This window comes from Mobula hypostoma, chromosome 16 (assembly GCF_963921235.1).
Source record: "Mobula hypostoma chromosome 16, sMobHyp1.1, whole genome shotgun sequence".
Classification (NCBI taxonomy): domain Eukaryota; kingdom Metazoa; phylum Chordata; class Chondrichthyes; order Myliobatiformes; family Myliobatidae; genus Mobula; species Mobula hypostoma.
The window spans coordinates 10,936,388-10,961,053 of NC_086112.1; the positions used below are offsets into that span (position 1 = coordinate 10,936,388).

Sequence of the window (24,666 nt, forward strand, 5' to 3'; positions counted from 1 at the left end):
TACTCCTCAGCCTTTTTCCCCCAGTCCCGCCGAAGGGTTTCGGCCTGAAACATTGACTGCACTCTTTTCCTAGATGCTGCCTGGCCTGCTGAGTTCCTCCAGCATTTTGTGTGTGTTTAACATTTCCATGTTGGTTTTATCTATTAACACATTCCTTTCCACGTTCTGGTCAATTTTAGACCTGGGTTACTGCCAGTAGGAGTATCTACAATGCTGTTACAAAGCTGGCTGGACTGTTTGCTGGATTTAAAGATTAAAAATTAGCTTTATATATCACGTGTATTCAAAATCATACAGTGAAATGCACTGTTTTTGCATCAACAACCAACACAGTTTGAGGAAGTGTTGTGGGCAGCATGCCAGTGTCGTCAAGCTTCTGGCACCAACATAGCAAGCCGACAACTTACTAACCCCACCCCATACATCATCAGAATGTGGGAAGAAACTGGAGCACCCTGAGGAAACTCATGTGGTCACAGGGAGAACATACAAGCTCCTCACAGAGAGTGGTGGGAATCGAATCCCAATCTTATAGTTGGTGCTGTAAAGTACTACCCTACCTGCTACACTACCTTGCATCCCTATTCCCCTCTGATACTTAGTAATATTAACTATGTTAATAGAATTCATCATTATAAAAAGGGGCAGCACAGTAACGTCTTCTTTTGCCTGTTACGCCACTAATCCTCCATATCCGGCGGTGTTCACGGCTTCCTTCATCATGTCAATAGCTTCTTCTCAGTTGACTGTCAGTCATGCAGATCCCAAGTGGAGACTCAGGAATATCGTTGCACTCAGATGTAGAAGGATTCTTCATTGATGTTTCTGTAATGATTTAGTTTGACCAGTCAGGGTTGTTAGCCCTGAGCTGAACCCACGAACCTGGAGGATCAATGGACCACTCTTAGTCTGGCTGCTACCCTTTGACCTGTTCAGCATGGGTGACCCTACCAAGAGCCAAAGCATAAAGCCCTGACTCCAGCCAACATAGCTCTCTGGGTTACTGAGGCACACAAGACTCTAAACTATGACAAGGTAGTGGAATCTTGGAGGGGCACAGTAAGGCAGTGCCTTGTATCCCGAGGCTGGTCCTAGATCCCTACAGTAAGAAACATCCTCTCCAAGTATGGAATATTTAAGGGGAGCTTCTTCACTCAGAGGGTGGTACGAGTGTGAAACGAGCTGCCAGTAGAAGTGTTGGATATTGATTTGATTGCAACATTTAACAGAAGTTTGAATAAGTACATGGAATGGAGGGTATGGAGAGCTATGGTCCAGGTGCATGTTGATGGTTCAGTATAGACTAGATGGACCAAATGGCCTGTTTCTGTGCTGTAGTATGACATTCTGTGTTTTTGTCCTGTTGCATTAATATTTCGGTTTTCCCTGATTAAGTTTCCATGTTAAATACATGGCCTGCTGTATCTGACTATTTTTCATGTCCGTACATACATGTTTTGTCCACCGGGTGGCTTTGATACAACAGGTTGAATATTTCCAAAGATTTTGGCCACAACTGTATTCATTTTTTTCTTTCAACCTGTTTATTTTGATCTTTTGTTCTTCTGTCTCTTAACTTCTCCTTTTCCAAGTTTAATTATCAGTTGTTTCAGCAGTCCAGCCTTCAAACCCAACAATATTACTCTCTTTTACTGATCTTCTTTGCTCACTGTATTGCAACCCCTACCAATAGACTCTTCCCCAATCTCCAAAGCCTGAAACAATAGTTTGTTTACACAACATATAGTCCTACTATTAGTTAGTTGTGATGAAAATAGCTGTAAACAATGTTGAAGCATTTTATTTCATCACTTGAGTATGATGTACCCCGATGAGGTTGTCTATTGGTGGGTCCAAGGGTAGTTGGAAAGGCTGATTCAGTGTCCACGTATTCTGGTACAGTGTGGACAAGAGTACAGTAAGTGGTGGCTGCAGTCTTTTGGCTATTCTGTCTCTCCTTTCACAGCTTGAAGCAAAAATCAGGTTAAGAAATGTGCAGAGAACAATACCTGAAAATCTAGTCCAATTCATATCTTACGGGGGCAAACAGCAAAATTGAAACAGGGGCATTTAGAGACGATTATAAAGTGATCATGTTCAGAATTCAGAGATCGAAAGTTCGAAGTAATTTTACTAACAAAGTACATATTTGTCACCATACACCACCCTGAGATTAATTTCCTGCAGGCATTCACAATGAAAAACAACAATAGAATCAGGTAAAAGGGCACATAAGAAAGACAAATATTTAATGCACAAAAGACAACAAAATGTGCATATACAAAAAACCCCAAAATAATAATTTTAAATAAATAAACAATAATTATTGATGACATGAGTTGTAGAGTCCTTGAAAATGAGTCCATAGATTATGAAATCAGTTCAGTGTTGGAATGAGTGAAGTTGAGTGAAATTATCCGCTCAGGTTCAAAAGCCTGGTGGTTAAGGGGTAATAACAGTTCCTAAACCTGGTAATGTGAGTCCTGAGGCTTCTCCTTGGGCACCTGTATAATTGAAGCCTCCTTGAAGCAGGTGAGCACCTTTGACTACTGGAGCGACCGGTTAAAGTTATCAGTGAACACTCCAGCCAGTTGATCAGGACAGATCTTCAATATCTGGCCAGATTACTTGGTTAGTCTTGGTCAGATGTTTTTCATGGGTTCACTTTTCTAAAGGGTGCTCTCACATTGGCCTCTGAGCCAGAAATCACTGGGTCATTTGGAACTGTGGGAATTTATGAAGTGCCTCCAGGTTTTGTTGGTCAAAAGGAGCATAGAAGGCATTGAGCTCATCTGGGAACGAAACCTTGTTGTCACTGATGTTGCTTGGTTTCACTTTGTAGGAGATGATTGCATTCAAACCCTGTCACAGTTGTTGAGCATCGTTCTGTGATTCATGCATGGTCTGGAATTGCCACTTGACATGTGAGGTGGCTTTCCAGCGATTGTACCTGGACCTCTTGCATTTAACTTGATCACCAGACCTGAATGCCAGTGACCTCACCCTCACAAGATTGTGGATCACTTGGTTCATCCAGGGCTTCTAGTCGGAAGACTCTGAATGATTTTGTGGCGACACACTAGTCAACAACTGTCTTTATAAAGTTTGTGACCAATCATGGGGTCTGCAACTTTCGTTCAGATTCACTGATGAGTCCTTGAACACGGCCCAGTCTACTAACTCAAAGCAATCCTGTAGCGACTCCTCCCCCTCTTCGTGTACTTACCTCCTGGAGCCTTGCTCTTTAGCCTCTGTGAGAATTCAGGTCAGAAGAGGACAGCCAGATGATCAGGTTTCTCAAAATGCGCTCTGGGTATGGATTGGCAGGTGTTATTAATTGTAGTGTAACAGTGGTCGAGTGTGTTGGGACCCCTGGTGCTGCAGGTGCTATGTTAATGATAATTGGACGGAGAGTTCTTCAATAAAGCCTGACTGAAGTCCCCGGCAATGATTTGAAAGGCGTAGCGGTACCTTGTTTCTTGTTTGCTAATTACATTTGCCTTTGGCATTATATAAACTGTGGCCATGATCACAGAGGAGAAATCTCTCAGTAAGTAGAATGGATGGCACTTAATCATTACATGTTCCACTACCTCTGAGCACCATGAAACACAGTCCCCATCCCTTGCCCGCTTCAAATCAGCATTCGGTCCATCCAGTGGATTGTGAACCCTTGAGCTGGAGTTTTGCAACTGGCTTATCCATTGGCTAGTTGCTTGTTGGCAGAAGTGCTAGAGGAGCTGGACTTGGTGTGGACTGTGTTGCTGCCTGCTACAGAGAGGCATCGGAGTTGGTGCCTGAAAGCGGTGTGCAGTCTAACAGCGATTGATTATCTTCATTTTCCCTGTGATCACAAGACACTGTTGGACATTGGTAATGGGGACCGCTGCAAGTCTGGTTCACTGGTTTATTAACCGGACCGACAGCATGGCCTCGGCTGTGGCACGGACTAGGCCTCAAGCTGCGGCTGCTCAGGAAAGGTGACGCAGAGGTGGTGTGCACAGCGACCATGCTGGCATTGGTGCTGCCCTCTACTGTTTGCTCGGTGGAAGACAAGCTGGATTGTGTTCTTCTCCAGACTGCTGCAAGCTTGTTTTTGCTGACAACATCGATGGACTCAGCGACTTTTGGTATATCATTCTTTCTTTTGTATGTGACTATTGTTTAATGTTATCTTATATGTGCTATATGTCCTTTGTGCTGTGTATGACTGTTGATACTTTGTTCTGCACTTTTGGCCCCAGAGGAACGCTATTTCATTTGGCTGTATTCATGGATATTCATGTATGGATGAATAATAAATAAATTTGAACTTGAGTAAATTAACTCTATGGTTTCTCATTGTCTTTCTAGCTGTCTAACTTTTTTCCCAGTCTGTGCATATTTCTCCTTATCATGTCCTTTCTGCTGTCTGTGTAGAAGTTTGCTGGACTTAAATTGATTGCTAGCTTTCAGCATGACAGCAGTGGCCACAGTGCAGAAGGTCCTCATTGACTATTACGGCAAACAGAACATCTGAAAGGGACATAAAATGTATATTGTTTCAGGATTCTGTACCTCCTGCCTGGTGGTAGCTGTGAGAAGACGGCATGGACTACATGGTGGGGGTAAGAGTGTGTGCAAACATTTCAGGGTCGTATACTGACCAATTACATGGGCATTAAAGGTAGAACAGTGGTCAGTGTAATTGCAGTGATCACTGATCAGACTCTGTTTCCCATAGCTGTCTGTAAGGAGCTTGTAGATTCTCCCGGTGACTGCACGGGTTTCCTCCAGTTTAATTTGCAGGTTAAGTCAGTGGTGAGGAAAGTTAATGCAATGTTAGCATTCATTTCAAGAGGACTAGAATATAAAAGCAAAGATATAATGTTGAGGCTTGGTAAAGCCCTGGTGAGGTCTCACTTGGAGTATGGTGAGCAGTTTTGGGTCCCTTGGTAAGGGTTCAGAGAAGAGTCATGAGAATGATTCCAAGAATGAAAGGCTAATCATATGAGAAACGTTTGATGGCTCTGGATCTGTACTCGCTGGAGTTTAGAAGAATGAGGGGGGATCTCATTGAAACCTATCGGATGTTGAAAGGCCTCAATAGAATGGATATGGAGAGAATGTATCCTATGGGGAGGGAGTCCAGGACCAGAAGGCACAGCCTCAGAATAGAGGGGTGTCCATTTAAAATGGAGATGAAGAAGAATTTCTTTGGCCAAAAGATGGTGAATCTGTGGAATTTGTTGCCACAGGCGGCTGGGGAAGCCAAGTCATAGGGTGTATTTAAGGCAGTGGTTGATAGGTTCTTGGTAAGTCAGGGCATAAAAGGATATGGGGAGAAGGCTGGACAATGGGGTTGAGAGGGAAATGGATCAGCCAAGATGAAATGGCGGAACAGATTCAATGGGCCTAATGGCCTAGGTCTGCACCTACGTCCTATGTTCTTACGTCTTCAGTTTCCTCCCACATTCCAAAGATCTATGGGTTTGCATTAGTAAGCTGTGGGCATCCAATGTAGGTGCTGGAAATGTGGCGACACTTGTGAACTACCCCAGCACGATGATCGGACTGTGCTGGTTATTGGCACAAACAACACATTTCACTGTATGTTTTAAGGTTTCAATGTACATGTGATACGTTTGTAGATAAGCTAATCTTTAATCTTTAAAACAGTACAATATTAAATATCAAAATACAAAAATATCTGATTTATTCTCTTTTTTTGTGCTAATAAAGCCAAGAATGTTGTACATTGTGTTCAACTATGGTCTCATAAATTTGCATGACACAGTTCATTTTGCCAAACCTTATGCTAACACTACACAGTGTTAAATTTCATTTACTACATGTCGAACATTTCACTTAACTTTTTCTTATTAAAGTTGGTTACAATCCTTATTATTTACTACTGCAAACTTCAAGATGTGCCTAGCGTCCACTTAAGTCATCAACGTAAATGGAGTTTTGTGATCCTACATCAACCATCGTGTAAAACTATTTCCTGAGTAGAAACACAAGATGGTGGAGGAACTCAGCAGGACAGGTAGCACCTATGGGAGGGGTTCCCAACCTTTATTATGCCATGGACTCCTACCATTAACGGAGGGGTCCATGGACCCCAGCTTGCGATCACCTATGGGAGAGGAATAGACGGTCAATGTTTCGGGCTGAGACCCTTCACCAGGGCTGGAAAGGAAGGGGGCAGAAGGCAGAATAAGAAGATGATGGGTGGAAGGTGTACAAACTGGTAAGTGTTTGGTGAAACCATGTAAGGGGGAAAGTGGAAGGGGTATGAAGTGCGAAGCTGGGAGTGGATCAGTAAAAACAAAGAAAAGGGTTGAAGAGGAAGGAGCCATATATTTGAGAAGCGTGTGCCATATATTTCCTGAGATCTAAGAAATGATTTTTCACCATTAATTTTGCACTCTGCCCCTAGACTATTGTTCGACCCATGTTGTACTTTCCCTTTTGGAGCCACATTGCAATAGATTCACATAAGTACTATAGATTCTGCACATGCTGGAAATCCAGAGCAACACACATGGTTTTTCACCGTGGTTGTCATTTCTACTTTCTTATTCCAGCTTCTTGCCCTTTCCTTTCCAATCATAATAAGACCAGAAGACATCGCAGCTAAATTAGGCCATAAATTAGTCTGCTCCACCTTTCCACCATGGCTATTTTATTATCCCTCTCAACCCCATTCTCCTGCTTTCTCCCAGTAAACTCTGACATCCTTACTAAGCAAGAGCATGTCGACCTCTGCTTTAAATCTAATGAAGGGTTTCAGCCCAAAACCAAATGTTTATTCCTCTGTATAGATTCTGCCGGACCTGTTAAGTTCCTCCAGCATTTTGGTGTGTTGCACAACAAGTACTTAGCCTGCAGTCAGTGGTGAAAAGGAAGGCGTCTTCCACAAGGATGGAGATTTATTGGCGATGTCAATAGATGGTCACAGTCAAGGAGGAATTAGCTGCAGAATCTCAGTCTTAGGTTCATCAATGCACTGTTGTAGTGAAATGATCTGTAGGGACAGTATGCAAAACTAGGATTTTCACTGTACCTTAGTACACGTGACAATACTAAACCAATTTACCGATTTATCAATATAATAATAATATGGAGGCCTTGTACAGAATTCCCCAAGAGTTAACTTGCAGGTTGAGTCGGTGGTGAGGAAGGCAGTGAGTCAGTGGTGAGGATAGCATTCATTTCGAAAGGACTAGAATACAAAAGCAAGGATGTAATGCTGAGATTTTATAAGGCGTTGGTCAGATTGTACGTGGAGTATTGTGAGCAGTTTTGGGCCCCTTATCTAAGAAAGGTTGTGCTTGCAAGGAGAGAGTTCGAAGGAGGTTCATGAGAATGATTCCAAAAATAAAAGGGTTAAAATATGAAGAGCTTTTGATGGATCTGGCCCTGTATTCACTGAAGCTTAGAAAAATGTGAGGGAGATCTCATTGCAATCTATCAAATATTGAAAGGCCGAGATAGAGTAGTTGTAGAGAGGATGTTTCCTATAGTAGGGGAGGCTAGGACCAGAGGACGCAGTCGCAGAATAGAGGGTCGTCCATTTAGAACAAAGATGAGGGGGAATTTTTCAGCCAGAGGGTGGTGAGCCTGTGGAGAACATGTCATTGTGTATATTTAAAGCAGAGGTTGAAAGGTTCTTGATTAGTCACAGAGTCATGGTTATAGGGAGAAGGCATGAGAATGGAGTTGAGAGGGTTAATAAATCAGCCATAATGGTACAGTGGAGCAGGCTTGCTGGGTGCGAATGTTCTAATTATGCTCCAATTCTTATGGTCTTATAATCTTATAAGAATGTCTGGAAGGAAGGATGCGTAGGTTTATTTCGAGAAGAGGTTCCCTTTAATTAGTTCTCTAGCTTCATCAAAAATCCAACGTTGTCCTTCCAAGTGATACCAGATTCCAATAATCCCTGGAGAGCGAGATTCAACACCAGCTGGGATGAGTGGGTAACCAGCTGCCAGAAGAAGTTCGAAGTTAGAAGTAAATTTATTATCAAAGTCTTTTTATGTCGCCATATCCTATCTTGAGATTCATGTTCTAGCAGGCATTTACAGTAAAATAAAGAAATGCAACAGAATTTATGCAAATCTATAAATAATCAGACAAACAATGTGCAAAAGAAGGCAAACTGTGCAAATAATAAAATAATTAAAACGTGGTGTTTGCGAGCTCCTTTGTAATATTCAAGAGATGTTTGGATAGGTACATGAATTGGAGAGGTATGAATGGCTAAGGTCTGGGTTCTGTTAGATGGGTCTAGGCAGAAGACCTACTTGATGTGGACTAGATGCATTGAAGGCCTGTTTTCATATAGTAGTACTGTGTAATTCTATGTACGACTCTTAGAGGCTGGAGCCTCTCCATAATCCAACTGCAATTACATCTTACAAGTGAGGAATTGACAGCCTGCGACAACCCCAAGATAGACATCACCAGCCTCTTTTAGACCGTAAGACACAGGAGCAGAATTGGGCCATTCGGTCCATTGAATCTGCTCTGCCATTCTATGATGTCTGATTTATTATTCCTCTCAACCTCATGTTTTTGCCCTGACCCCATAAACTTGGATGCCCTTACTAGTCAAGAAACTATCAAACTCCACCTTAATACACCCAATGACATTGCCGCCACAGCTGCCTGTTGGAATGAAATCCATGGATTTACCATCCTCTGGTTAAAAAAAAATGCTGTTCTTCTCTGTTTAAAATGGATGTTCCTCTTTTCTGAGGCTGTTCCCTCTGGTACTAGACTCTCCCGCTATAGGGAGCATCCTTTCCACACCCACTTTATCTATCAGTATTCGATAGGTTTCAATGAGACCCCTCCTCATTCTCCTAAACTCCAGAGAGTACAGGATCAGAGCCATCAAACACTCCTCGTACATTAACCCTTTCATTCCCAGGGTCATTCTCATGGACCTCCACTGGACCCTCGCAGCACACCCTTTCTCAGATAAGTCAACCAAAGCTGCTCACAATACTCCATGCAGTCTCACCATTGCCTTACAAAGCCTCACAATTGCATCCTTGCTTTTAAATCAAGCAGGACCTGGAGCTTTCGACCTAACTCCCGATAATTCTCCCTTTTCTCGCCCGTGTCATTGGTGCCAATATCTACACAAATTCCAGCTGCTCATGCTCCCCCTGTAGAGTCCTGTGTATCTGATCTGAGACATCCCTGATCCTGGCACATGGGAGGCAACGTACCATCTGGGTGTTTCTTTCACATCCACAGAATCTCCTGTCTACTCCTCTAATGATGGAATCCTCTATCACTAATGCACTTCTCTCCTCCCGCTTTCCCTTCTGAACCACAGAGCTGGACTCAATGCCAGAGACCCATTCAATTCAGCTTTCCCCAGTACCTTTCTTCCTTCCTCTGGTCCCTGCTGAATGCCTAATAGATTGTTATGATTGCCAGCCACCAATAAGAGGCCCAGAGCTCTTTTCAAACCTCGCGCTGCCTCAGCCAAACAAGTGACTGCTGACAATGATTGTGGCAGCTGAAAAGTCCCAAAGGTCCTAGGGATCTTTTTAAACCTCGCATAGAACTTACCTCCAATGTCAGTTCTTGCATGCTAAAGCCGTTTGAATGAAGATCCTAATCAACAGATAAAGCTGTTCTTTATTCAGTGAACAGACTTGTGCACTGATTCTGGTAACATTTACTTAAGAACAGTTTAAATATTATAATGCTAAAGTAAGTGATAATTTAAATAATAATATTTTACTTAATAATAATATGTTACTTAAATAATAATATTTATTATTTTCTTGCAATAATATTTTTTAAATAACAGTTAATTAAGATGTTAAAAAGCTTAAATGTCCCACCAAACGTATCCTGGTTATTGACGCAAATTATACATTGTTCTGTGTATTTAGATGTTTTGATGTTAATGTGACAAATTAAACTAATCTCCTTCTTTCTCATTCTATTGATGAATTAACAAACTTACAACATTTATAACTACGCTTGAATGCTTCAGCTTCATAACTGAAGACAATTAAATACTGCAAATATTCACGCATAAGTATTAGAGCTGACAGCTGCATAGTGTTTCGCTATTTTCCAACTATTTAATGACTCTATATTTAATGCCAACAGCTCCAGATGGAGAGGAGTCAACTACAGCAGGTGGGATATTACTGTTTGCTGCGTGCACAATGGTCAATTCATTTGGATATGCATAATACCTGTTACCAGAACAGTCTAGCATGCAAATAACAGTACCCTGCAAACATTAAATCTTATTGATTTAGGAAGATGCACTTTCTGTGTATTCATGGCCTTTAGCACTAAATGTAACTTATTGTGCAGACCTCGCATTAAATTTAAAATGGCACGGTAGTGGTTAGCACAACGCTTCACAGTACTAGTGACTCAGGTTCATTTCCCGCCGTAGTTGGCAAAGAGTTTGTGTGTTCTCCCCGTGACCATGTGGGTTTCCTCTGGGTGTTCCAGTTTCCTCCCACAGTCCAAAGACATATCAGTTGGTAGGTTAATTGGTTATTGTAAATTGCCCCGTGATTAGGCTAGGAATTAAATCGAGAGTTACTGGCAATGTGGTTCAAAGGGCTAGAAGGGCCTATTCCTGGCTGTATCTCAATAAATAAATAAATTTATGCATATTCTCCTGCCTTTTGCTTCTTAAGCCCATCACCCCACTGGGGCATAGGGCCAACAACTCACCAGAATTCTCTGTCCTGGGCCAAAATTTGATCAGCCCTTTGGTTTCCCTTTTCACCACAAACATCTAAGCAAAGATCCTTCCTCTCCCAGGGATGAGGACTTTGGAGCTTTTGTTGGCGTTTTGGTAGCACTGGGTTTTTATGAGATGTGGTTGCTAGCCCCATGCCTAATTCTTCTCTTTTAGCAGCCAGACTTGGGACCGTCCTTGGCAGAGTATGTTCCCCTGTGTTTTAGTCGTGGAGCATGTCCTATTAATCTTGTGTCTTATCAGCCAAAATGTAAAAAAATTCTTGCTGAAATGTAAGTGATGAACCCAGAGTAGACACAGAAATACTTCCATGTATTTCCATGTTTAGTATGCTTATGACTCTTTGTTTTCTCTCTGCCTTCTTTTCTCTGCCATTTCCCCCCACCTTCACCCAGACCCTCGGATGACTCAGTGATGCTAACGGTAGCAAGGCCAGATAGAGAGTGTTAAAGAGTTGTGGGCAGCAGAAAGTGTGTGTGCTAGAGGTGTAAATGGAGAAGAGAGAAATCAGATCTAAAATACTAAGAAAGGAGAGAAGAAAAACGTCTGAATACTGGAAATCTGTTCAACAAGATATAAAACCTCAAAACGTACTGAAAACAAAGAAAATTTTGGAATCGTTTTCTGATTTTAGATCTGATTCCCAGTGTGCCAAGCGTACAGAAGTAATCAGAGTTTTAGTATTTAGCTCTAAATGTTATTAATTTCTAAGCGTGTTAAAAAATAGTATTGATGACTGTGGCTGTTAGGATTTATCATTTTAAGTTGGGAGTACTTCTTTATACATTATGGACAGCACAGTAGTGCAGTGGTTAGCACAATGCTTTTCAGCTCCAGCTGTAAGATTGGGGTTCATTTCCTGCCAGTGTCTCTGCAACTGCATGAATTTCCTCTGGGTGCTCCGGTTTCTTCCCACGTTCCAAGGATGTAAGGGTTAGAATTACTAAGTTCTGGGTATGCCACATTGGCACCAGAAGTGTGGTGACACTTGCGAGCTGCCCTTTACAATCCTTGCTGATTTGATTTGACGCAAATGACACATTCCACTGTGTGTTTCAATGTTCATGTGACAAATAAAATTCATCTTTAATGCTTATGTCTCTATGTATCTTAAAAAATATATCCTTCTTTCTAAATTAAACGGCTAGAAAAATGTGAGTTTTTCCAATTTGGTAAGTTGAACAGAAAAAGAGTATCTTTGTTAAATAGTGAGGGACTGGGTAGTGTTGATGTTGAGAGAGAGACTTGTGTATGCTTGTATTCCAGTGACTGAAGGCCAGCATGCAGACATAGCAGGTGGACAGATGTTACATTAGTCTTTACAAGATAGTTTGATTCCAGGAATGAGATAGTCTAACTGAAACTGTATCAGGCCTTGTTGAAAACACATCCTGGTAAATTCTGCACAGTTTCGGTCTCCTCACCTTGAAAACTTGTCATGGAGAAGTGAATTTTTGCTGGGTAGGCAGACTTGCTCAACTGGGAATGATTGACTGGACTGGCACTGTATTCTTTAGCGTCTAGGAAAGTGAAAGATCTCATCAAATCTGTGATGAAGAGTCTTGGCACGAAACTCTCCATGGACGCTGCCTGACCTGCTGTGATCCTCCAGCATTTTGTGTGTGTTGCTCATTTCTAGAGGAATAGAGTATAGGAGCAGGGATGTGATGTTGAGGCTCTATAAGGCAATGGTGAGACCTCACTTGGAGTACTGTGGGCAGTTTTGGTCTCCTTATTTAAGAAAGGATGTGCTGACGTTGGAGAGGGTACAGAGAAGATTCACTAGAATGATTCCAGGAATGAGAGGGTTAACATATGAGGAACGTTTGTCCGCTCTTGGACTATATTCCTTAGAGTTTAGAAGAATGAGGGGAGACCTCATAGAAACATTTTGAATGTTAAAAGGCATGGACAGAGTGGATGTGGCAAAGTTGTTTCCCATGATGAGGGAGTCTAGTACGAGAGGGCATGACTTAAGGATTGAAGGACGCCCTTTCAGAACAGAAATGCGAAATAATTTTTTTAGTCAGAGGGTGGTGAATCTATGGAATTTGTTGCCACGGGCAGCAGTGGGGGTCAAGTCATTGGGTGTATTTAAGGCAGAGATTGATAGGTATCTGAGTAGCCATGGCATCAAAGGTTATGGTGAGAAGGCAGGGGAGTGGGACTAAATAGGAGAAAATGGATCAGCTCATGATAAAATGGCGGAGCAGACTCGATGGGCCGAATGGCCTACTTCTGCTCCTTTGTCTTATGGTCTTATGGTCTAAGATTTCCAGCATCTGCAGAACCGCTTGTGCTGACAAAATTGTTCATGGTCTGCATAGGCCTAAAGCTGGTTGAGTGACTGACCATAACCCTAACCCTAATCCTAACGCAAACTAACGGGGAACATGCTGACCCTGAACTCTTGTTAACTCTCCTTTAAAGAACTCCCACTTGTCCAACATTACGTCACCTGCTACTAACTCACTTTCTCCAGCTTCTGCCTTGTGCTATCAGAGTCAGCCTTGGCGCAACCTAGTTGCATGACATTAGAGACAACCTCACCCCTTTACATTGGCGTCACATGCTTGCTATGGTTCTGTCTGTACATGGACCTTGAAGAATGAAATTAATTATAGATAATCCAATAAAATTGATTAAAGATAACCCAATATCCAACCTTGTTCATTTCTGAATGATACAGTAGTTTAAAACATTGACCATGTCACAGATAGAACATTGAACATTACAGCTCAGTACAGGCCATTTGGCCCATAATGTTGTGCCAACCTTTTAACCTACTCTCAGATCAATCTCAGCCTTCCCTGTCACAACGCACTCTGTTTTCCTTTCCTCCATGTGCCTAAGAGTTTCTTGAATGCCCCTAGTGTATCTGCCTTTCACACCAACCCTGGCAGTACACTACACTCACCACTTTCTGTGTGGAAACACTTAACTCTGACATCTCCCTTATACTTTCCTCCAGTCAATTTAAAATTATGATGTTCAGAGTTCATGTGGAATTTGTTAAACACATATGGAATCAAAACTTCTTTCAAAGGTTTGTTTGTGTTGCAATAGGGCTTTTAATTCAACTATGCTTTTATTATAGAATTATTTTTGGACGATACCGTGTGGATGGTTGTGGCCTGTTAATTTAATTTGTTGATTTCCACTGAGACTCATTCATTTATGTTCAAAATCCCTCCTGTGGTTCATCCCAAAGCATGCCTTGAAAACAACGACAAGCACAAAATGCCGGGGAAACAGCAAGTCAGGCAGCCCCGATGGAAGGGAATAAAAAGTGGGCATTTCAGGTTGAGATCCTTTATCAGGACTGGAAAGGAAGGGGGAGGAAGCCAGAATAAGAAGGCGGAGGGAGGGGGAGAAGTACAAGATGGCAGGTGATAGGTGAGACCAAAATGATAAATAAATAAATAAATAAGCAGTAAATATTGAGAACATGAGGTGAAGAATCCTTGAAAGTGAGTTCATAGATGGCGGGAACAGTTCAGTGATGGGAAGAGGGAAGTTATCCCCTCTGGCTCAAGAGCCTGATAGTAGAGGGTTAGGTTTTTGAAATGCTGGTGATAACCACATTCGTCCTGAATAATTAGATTTCCTTTCAGTTTAACGGTTCATTTAAATCATTTTATCAGTCAGTCAGTTATGTTTCAGAAGGGTATAATGCTACTTTCATGACTCCAGAGTAAGATGAGGGAGTTGTGTATTGTCTTTCCAATAGGTCCACATGAACAAATTAGCCTGCCATAAGCAAGCTGAATGATGTTAACATTATCATTGTTCCTCCCAGTACACAACGTAATCCTTTCCAAGAGAATAGTGGAATTGAAAGTAGTTGTAAGAAGATTGTTCATGGGAATTCAAAAGCCATTTGCCTCAGTCAGATCTCTAGTGGTAGTCAGAGATGTTATCGGTTATTAAACTTGGTTGGTGAACTTTAAAACAGAGATGTGAAGGAATTTCTTTAGCCAGAGGGTAGTGAATCTGTGGAATTCTTTGTCACAAATGGCTGTGGAGGCCAAGTCAATGGGTATATTTAAAGTTGAGATCGATAAGTTCTTGATTAGTGAGTATGTCAAAGGGATAAGGCAGGAGAATGGAGTTGAAGGAGATAATAAATCAGCAGGGCAGTCTTGATGGGTCTTTTATGGTCTTACAATGTATTATACAAAGTCCATTTGGTGCACGTTATAATGTCCCATAAGATATACCAAAAAAAGTTCTGCACTCTGTCACCTACAGGACAAGTGCTGCACCTACCCATACACCTCCTCCCTCACCTACATTCAAGGCCCCAAACAGGCAACATTTCACCTGCAAGTCTTTTGGCATTATTTACTGTTTCCAGTGCTCCTGGTGAGACCTCTTCTACAGTGATGAGACCTGTCGTAGATTGGGGCATCGCTTTGTCATGTGGCCACACATTTCAATTTGACTTCCCTCTCCCATTCTGACATGTTTGTCCATGGCCTCCTCTACTGCCACAATGAGGCCACCCTGAGTTCAGAGGAGCAACACCTCATACTCCATTTGTATAGCCTCAAACTTGATGGCATGAACTTCTGGTAATTTCTCCACACCTCCCCTTCTCTTTATTTTTGATTCGCCATTCTGGTTATCCTCTTTTCTTTTCCTCACAGGCTCATCAACTCCCTCTGGTTCCCCTCCTTCTTCCCTTCCTTCCATGGTCCACTGTCCCTTCCTGTCACATTTCTTCTTCTTCTTCAGCCCTTTCCATCTTCCACCTATCACCTTCCAGCTTCCTCATCCCCCCCCTCTCCCACCACCCACCTTTCCACTCACTTAATCTCACCTATCACCTGCCAGTTTATACTCCTCCCCCACCTTTTTATTCTGGCTTCTTCTCCTTTCCTTTCCAGTCCCGAGGAAGGATCTAGGCCCAAAACGTCGACTGTTTATTCCTCCTCCATAGATGTTGCCTGACCTGTTGAGCTCACCAGCACTTTGTGTGTGTTATGTAAATTGTTTACAGTAGTGCTAGAAAGTTTGTGAACCCTGTAGAATATTCTCTGTTTCTGCATAAATATGACCTAAAATGTGATCAGATCTTCACGTAAGTCCTAAAACTAGATAAAGAGAACCCAATTTATTTATTGAGAAAAATGATCGATGTATTTCTTGGAAAAAGTATGTGAACCTCTGGGGTAATAAAAACGTAAGAAATGGGAGCAGGAGTTGGCCATCTGGCCCGTCGATCCTGCTCCACCATTCAACAAGATCATGGCTAATCTGGCCATGGAGTCACCTCCACCTACCTGCCTTTTCCCCATAACCCTTATCTCCCCCTACTTTGCAAAAATCTATCCAACCTTGTCTTAAATATATTCATCAAAGTAGCCTCCACTACCTCATTGGGCAGAGATTTCCACGGATTCACCATCCCTTGGGAAAAGCAATTCTCCTCATCTACATTTTAAATTTACTCCCCAAACCTTGAAGCTATGTCCCTTAGTTATGTCCCTACCAGTGGAAGCAACTTTCCTGCCTCTATCTTATCTATCCCTTTCTTAACAGAATTTTGTGTGTGTTGCTTGGATTTCCAGCATCTGCAGATTTTCTCTTGTTTGTGATTAAAGAGAGAGGTCACAGAAGATTGGCCAGACCAGTACAAGCTGACAGGAAGACAGCAGCAGCCACTGAGTGGCCACGAAGGGTACATGATTATTGGTTGTAAAGTAGCATGTGATTTCTGACATAAGATCTTCTTTCACTCCTGGAGATAAGAACTAAAAAGAAATTAATAACGAACCAGGCTACATTTGGAGGTCTACAGATGAGCAGAAAAATAATATTCGTTTCAAATTTGCATGACGAAAATAACTGAATTCCTAGTTCATCATGTAATTTTAATCATAGACTGTATTCATAAATAATCCAGACAAGAGGTTTCTAGTAGTTGTCAAAGACAACCATCAGAAGTCAACAAGGTACCTCAGGCGAAGAAATTTAATGCATGTGTGGTAATTTCTATGCCAAACTAATAAAAGAAACCCCAAAGTTTCTACATTTAATAGCCGAGAAGTTAAAGTTTTGTGGTGATTCATATGGCAAAAAATAATGTTTGATGTAGCACTGAGTCATAATGACACGGAAATTTCAGGTCCAGTTCCCGCGCCTGCCTTGAAAGGCTGCCATAACTGTATCACTTAAAGCTGGCTCTTAGGAATGGAAATTAGTCAGGGGATTATCTCTCAAGACTGATTTGTGAGTTTTAGATAACTTCCGGACCAATGCCTATTTAAGTATCTTCATTGTGAATGCTTTCCTTGTCATTGTATATTTGTAGCGGTCACAGCCATGGTCTCAATTACACTCTCAGTTAACCTGAGCTTGTATCACCTATTAGCTTATGTTAATAGTTATGGGCTTTTAGATCACCTGCAAAAAAGGAAATACAAGATATCCCTGGCCCTTTCCTGAAGTTCCCTGCATTTTTGCAGAGCACATTCCTGCAATTGTCCACAAGCTTTCCTGCACACACCCATCCCCACTGCTGCATCATTTATGATGCAATAAATACTTACCCAAGGATCTCTGACTGTCACCTCTAGAAGCTTTACAGCTCATCTGTGAGCATCGCGCCTAAGGATCTTTTATCAAGGACTGTATAAAATCAGAGGCTAATACTTTAAACATATCCTTAATGTTTGCAAATCAAAACACAAGAGATTGTGCAGATACTGGAAGTCCAAAGATACGCAGATTGCTTAAGGAACTCAGTGGGTCAGGCAGCGTCTATGGAGAGGAATAAACAGTTTGCATTATGTGCTGCAAACAATAGAAAATCTGCTGATCCGGGAAATCAGAGCAACGCACACAAAATGCTGGAGGAACAGCAGACCAGGCAGCATCTATGGAAAAAAGTAGAGTCGATGTTTCGGGCCGAGACCCTTCGTCAGCACTGGAGAAAAAATGTTGAGGAGTAGATTTAAAAGGTGCGGGGGAGGGGAGAGAGAACTACCAAGTGATAGTTGAAACCTGGAGGGGGAGGGATGAAGTAAAGAACTGGGAAGTTGAGGTGAGGTAAGGGAGGGAAAAAGGGATAGAAAATGGAGAAGAGGTGGGGTGGGGGGCATTACCGGAAGGTTGAGAAAACAATGTTCATGCCATTAGGTTGGAGGCTACCTACATGGAATATAAGGAGTTGTTCCTCCAACCTAAGTATGGCCTCATCATGACAGTGGAGGAGGCCATGGATGGACATATTGGAATGGGAAAGGGACATGGATTTAAAATGGGTGGCCACTGGGAGATCACGTTTCTTCTGGCGGATGGAGCGTAGGTGCTTGGTGAGGCCGTCTGTCAATCTACGTTGGATCTCACTGTTATACAGGAGGCTACACCGGGAGCACCGGACACAGTTTATGACCCCAACAGACTCACAGGTGAAATGTCGCCCTACCTGGAAGGACTGTTTGGGGCCCTGAATGGTAGTGAAGGAGGAAGCGTGAGGGAAAGCGTAGCACTTGTTTCGCTTGCAAGGATAAGTGTCAGGAGGGAGATCAGAGGGGACGGACGAATGGACAAGGGAGTCGCATAGGGAGCGATCCCTGTGGAAAGCAGAAAATGGGAGGGAGGGAAAGCTGTGTTTGGTGGTGGGATCCCATTGGAGGTGGTGGAAGTGTCGGAGAATTATGTGCTGGACACGGAGGCTGGTGGATTGGTAGGTGAGGACAAAGGGTAAGAGCAGATGTGCGACATTATATGCTGACACCCTTTGTCAGCACTGGAAAGGAAGGGGGAAGAAGCCAGAATAAGAAAATGGAAGGGGAGGGAAGTATTTTTTCCCAGCTTTTCACTCATCCTCACTCTCCAACCCACCCACATTCCCCCTCGTCTGGTCTCACCTATCACCTTGTAATAATTCCTCTCTTCCTCCCCCTCCCCCCCGCCACCTTCTTATTCTTGTCAGTACTTTATTGGTTTACCTTACAAGATTATTATGTACCTCTAAAGAGATCTAGATAAATATAATATTAGAATTGTTGGTTTGCAAATGATGATCATAATTGATTTTTTAAAATTCTTTTTCCTATTTATACTTTCTGATATACAGGAGCTTGTCAGCCGAACCCATGTCATAATGGCGGGATGTGTGAAGTGAGTGACAGTTACCGCGGTGACACATTTATTGGCTACATCTGCAGGTGTCCTGATGGATACAGTGGAATGCATTGTCAGCATAGTGAGTTCTGTTCCAATGACCTATGTTCATTAGAAGAAGCCTAAGATTATGGTTTAACTCTTAGAAAGTATGACTGAAGTAAATGGAGCAAACATAACACTTGTTAACGAGCTGTTGTTCTCACTATAGAACCTTGGAGTTTTTTTTTTGTCATGTTCAACAAAAATATATTACTTTTGTCTTGATTTCCGAAGTGCCATCATTTAGCTAAGATCAGAATCAGAATTATTATCAAAGTTCAAAGTACATTTTCTTATATACAACCTTGAGATTCATCCATGAAACAAAGAAATTCAGTAGAAACCATTGACATCAGAAGACCATCAAACACCCAATGTGCAGAGAGAAAAAAAAACAAAAAAACAAATTGTGCAAACAATCAAAGCAAGCAAACAGCATTCAGAACTGAAGTTCACAACTCCAGGCAATCTGCAGCCGATTCAGAAGCCCGCCGGTTGCTGGCCACAGCCTCAGTCCATCGCAGAGACAAGCAAACCCTCATGAAGCCACACCAGTTACAACAACTTTAAGGAACCACACATCAGTATTTGGACAGCAAATGTAGAACAATACAGCACAGTACTGTACATCCCTTTGGCCCACAATGTTGTGACAACCATTTAACCTATTCTAACTCTTCTCTCCTACATAGCCCTCGGCTTTTTCCATCATCCATGTGGCTTTCTAACAGTTTCATAAATGTCCTCATTGTATCTGACTCTATCACCACCTCTGACAGGGTGTTCTGTGCACACACCACTCTCTATGAAAAGACCTTTCCTCTGACATCCCCCTATACTTTCCTCCTATCACCTTAAAATTATGCCCCTGGTATTAGTCATTTCCAGCCTGGGAAAAAGATCAGTGGGTACCCACTCAATCTATGCCTCTGATCATCTTGTAAATGGTTGGGCTAGTTAACATTTGCTTCACTCTGCTTTTATTTTATTCTTCTGTCCTTTGTGAGTGAAAACTGAATATTCAGTAGTAATAACAATAAATATTGTATGTAGTTTATCACTTTAATGAATATTTACAGTATTTTTGATTGTCCTTTCAAGAGATTAATGTTGATCATTTTTGAATAGATTTTCTAAAATGCTTTATTTATTTTACTCTGTCTCTGTTATATGCTTACTAATATTAAAACAATGAATTCATGTAAATAAGCAGCAGGACTTATCCTTTTTCTTGAAAAGAATTCAATGATTATTGTTACTAATTCATTAATCAATTATAATCTCTGCTCAAAATTACCATGGCATGTGAAAGAAATTTAGATGATTGCCAATTTGGCACTCACTCAGAAAGATTCCCCACTCCTTGCCCTATCAGAATCAGAATTTGTTTTATTATCACTGACATATGTTAAGACGTTTGTTGTTTTGTGGCAGTAGTACAGTGTAAGACATAAAGAAATACTATAAGTTACAAAAAAATGCAAAAGAGGAATATGAGTTAGTAAATCACAAACATAAGAAGTTCTGCAGATGCTAGAAATCCAGAGCAACACACACAAAATGCTGAAGGAACTCAGCAGGTCAGGCAGCCTCTATATAGAAATGAATACACAGTCGACGTTTTAGGCCGAGACCCTTCTTCAGGGCTGGTGAGGTAGCGAACATGGGTTCTTGGGCTATTGAGAAATCTGACCACAGAGGGGGAAGAAGCTGTTCCTTAAACTCAGAGTGCAGGTCTTGCCACTTCCCTGCAGGTAGCAATGAGAAAAAGGCATGTCCCATATGGTGTGGGTCCTATCAAAATATTTAAAAGCCCCACCTCTTTTGTCAGATGTTAGCTTAACCTTGGCTCAGTGGTAACGTTGATACTTCTCGTCTGGTAGGTTTGGATTCAAGCACCAATCCAAATATACTGGGGTGTACAAAAGAGGTGGAAACTTTTATTACTGCCTTTCATTTAGCCTCTTGTCCTGTTTCCTCATCCTTGCTCTAATCTGTGGCTTTGTTGTATTAGTGATGCCTCAAAAGATGATGACTCAAAATGACGACATCCATCATTAAGGACACCCTTCAGCCGGGACATGTCCTTTTCTCATCAGTGAGGAGGCACAGGGGCCTGAAGACTCACACCCAGGGTTTTAGGAAAGATATTTGAATGGATAATGACTCCACGAGAACTATCAGGCTACATTGGTTTTCTCTAATTTATTTTTTTAGATATTTTTAATTTTAATTTGTAGTCTATTTCATATATTGCACTGTACTACTGCCACAAAACAACAAATTTCATGAAATTTCAGTGATAATAAACCTGATTCTGATTCGGAATCACTTCTGATGTGTGTTGCTTGAATTTTCAGCATCTGCAGAATTCTTCGTATTTCGGTATGCTTCTTTTGCCTTTGAAATCCTTATTAACATACAAGATAGAGCCTGGTATTCACAATGGCCTAAACAGCAATTTTAGTTACTCGTACAATTGATTTAGAGTCAAACTTACCTTCCAAAAACAGGTAGTTGTTCCATTACTTTGATCAAGGGCTTTTTATTTGTTACTCTTCTCTTCAAAGCGTTATTAATTTACTCAAGTGTGCCACAGTCACATCACCAGTCTATTAGAATGTGAAGGGCAACAGCCTTGTCATATTTGTAATTCAGATATGTACACCTGACCTTGGCATGTGTACTGTTGTGTTATTTATAAAATCCTCACAAACAGGTGAGGACTGATTTGCCTTCCGAGAATCGATGATATGGCTTAACTCTTCCAGCTGCTATAATGTATTAACATCTCAGGTCAGAGTTTATGCTAAACCCGTTCCTTCTGTGTTGCAAAAGCATTAAGTTTCCTCTCCGCTTTATTCATCAATCAGTTTTTGTTTCCAGGGAAACATTAGCTGGATGAGAATGCTGTTGTTTGTATGTTGATTTCACAATGAGCTGAACCATTTAAATCCCTCATTAACAAGGGGACGACTTGTTTTTGAAGCAGACAGCGGCTGATTATTTACACATGCAGGACTTTAGGTACCATTATCACACACAGCGGAACTACAGAATGGTTATGGCATAGAAGAAGGTCATTTCACCCGTCAAGGTCCGCTGTAACTCTGTCATAAAGAATTGAGTCCCGATCTGCTCACATAAACCAGCCTCCACTCCACGGACTCTGTCTACACTTCTCACTGCCTCGGTAAATCATGACATCACATCCTTCCTGTCCACACAGGTGAGCAGGCAGGACTCTGGTTAACATATCACCTTAACACCAGCAGCATTAAAGCTTCAGGAACTCACTCAGATCTGTATTGGATTGTCAGTCTGGATTTGTTTCTCAACTCTTGCATTCTTGACCTCCCAACCTACCTCATGACCTCCCAATCTACCTCGTTATAATCTTGCCTCCTCTCCATGGACTCTGCCTATACTTCCTGCTGCCTTGGTAAAGCAGGCAACATAATCAAAGATCCCACCAACCCCCAAACGTTCTCTCTTCTCTCATGTCCCATCGGGCAGAAGATACAGAAGCCAGAAAGCACTGACTACCAGGCTGAAGGACGGCTTCCACCCTGCTGTTATAAGGCCATTGAATGGTTCTTAGTACATTAAAATCCAAATTTCAACATAAATTTATTATCTAAGTATGTGTATGTTACTATATACTACCTCCAGCTTCATTTTCTTGCAAGCATTGACAGTAAATGGTGCAAAAAGAGAAAAGAAAAACAGTAGTGAGGTAGTGTCCATGGGTTCAATGTTCACTTAGAAATCGGATGGCAGAGGGGAAGAAGCTATTCCTGAGTAGTTGAATGTGTGCTTTCAGGCTCCTGTACCTCCTTCCTGATGGTAACAAAGAGAAGAGGGCATGTCCTGGATAGTTGTGGATAGCTGGGATCTTTAATAATGGATGGCACCTTTTTGAGGCATTGTTCCTTGAAGATGCCCTGGATACGATGGAGACTAGTGCCCATGATGGAGCTACATCTGCAGTGCCCCCCCCCGCCCCCCATCCCGCCCCCATGCCAGATGGTGATGAAGCCAGTTAAAATACTCTTTACAGTACATCTGTACAAATTTGAATGAGTCTTTGATGATATACCAAACCTCCTCAAACTCCTAATGAAATGTAGCTGCTGCCATGCATTGTTGTAATGAGTTGATCTGTATGGTTAGTGTGCAAGAAATGTTTTGTCCTGTACTTTTGCACATGTGACAATTGTAAGACAATTTACTATCTCCTTACAATTTCTGTCCTCACTAATGTCGCACATCTTCCTTTCGAATGCCACAGTCTACTCTGCCTCCGCCCTTACGTTTGACAGTGTATTTCACACCCACCACAAGTCTTCATGTCACCTTTACTCTTTGCCAATTACCTTCATTCCAGAACACACTCAAAGTGCTGGAGGAACTCAGCAGGTCAGGCAGAATCAGCGGAATAAACAGTTGACAGTTCCATAAGACCATAAGATATAGGAGCAGAATGGCTCCACCATTCCATCATGGCTGATTCATTGACCATTTACAGTCTGACCGGTACCTTATAAAACCTCAGCATTACATCCTTACCCTTATATTCTAGTCCTCTCAAAATGAGTGTCAACATTGCTTTTGCCTTCCCATACCACCGACTCAGCCAGCAAGTTAACCTTTAGGGCAAGGGTTCTCAACATTTTATGCACGATAGACCCCTACCATTAACCAAGGGGTCCGTGGACCCCAAGTTGGGAACCCCAGCTTTAGCACATTCTGCCTGAGGACTCCCAAGTCCCTTTGCACCTCTGATTTCTGAATTTTTCTCCAACCCAATTTAGAAGATAGTCTATGCCTTTATTCCTTCTACCAAAGACCGTACGCTTGCCTGCATTAGAGAAGAGCCAAATCCTGATGAAGGGCCAAGACTCTTCATCAGGACTGAAACACGGTCTGTTTCTTCCCCTCCATAGATGCTGCCGAACCTGCTGAATTCCTCCAGCCCTTTGTGTGTGTACTTCAAGGTTACAAGCATCGGCAAAATCTCTTATGCTTACCTTTATTGTACATCCTCGGGTTCCTGACCCCTCACCCAGTGAGCTCTACCAGAAGCAAACAATCCTCATCTCGCTACATAACAAAAATCCCTCACACTGTAAGTCAATTTGGCTAATTAATATTAGGAAAGTTAGAATGATAATAATTCATAGCTTCAGTAGGTTTTTATGTTTTCAGAAATTAAGTGCTTTGTAATAAAAATTATTACCAAGCAGTTTTCTGAAATGATACTTAAACATTGGTAACAGCTTCCAATATGATATTGATTTATGTTCCCTACAATTATTTAGGTAATTAAAATTCTATTACTTTTTTCCTACTGTATTTGAAAAGTCTATCTTATTTCATATCCATGCAGTGTATTGAAAGGAATTATATTGTGGTAGATAATATGTTCCATTGTAGAAGGTAGACTGATAGAATATAATATCACAGCTTGCATTCAATTGAAAATCTTCCTTATGAAGTCAGGGAATTTCATCATAATCCAAAGGTTTATGTGTAGGTGCATAGAAAGAGGATAAAGTGGAGAGATCTCTGTGGAGTGTGTTGTATATCCAGGGCTGAATTTTGTAATATGTTTATAAAAGACAATTTAAATCTATCTTATTTTGTGGTAATCCAAGAAAGCTTTACAGTTCTGTGCAGGAGAGCCTACGACAGACGCAAATCCTCTCTACTATTCTCATAATATATCCCCTGCTGTTCCAGCAGTATTAAGG

At 41.7% G+C, this 24,666-nt stretch overlaps 1 protein-coding gene across 3 annotated transcripts in view; it reads left to right on the plus strand.

Annotated features, from left to right (window-relative positions):
* LOC134357219 (EGF-like repeat and discoidin I-like domain-containing protein 3) overlaps positions 1 to 24,666 on the plus strand; it is a 294,825-nt gene that overhangs the window by 86,281 nt on the left and 183,878 nt on the right. Inside the window, exons 3-4 of one of the 3 annotated variants that reach the window (XM_063068510.1) lie at positions 10,126 to 10,155; positions 18,825 to 18,953. The exons of 1 other annotated variant lie outside the window; for it this stretch is intronic. In XM_063068510.1, the coding sequence (XP_062924580.1) occupies positions 10,126 to 10,155; positions 18,825 to 18,953 (159 nt within the window). The remainder of the gene's footprint in view (positions 1 to 10,125; positions 10,156 to 18,824; positions 18,954 to 24,666) is intronic. One more of the 3 variants, XM_063068511.1, reaches the window with a different exon arrangement.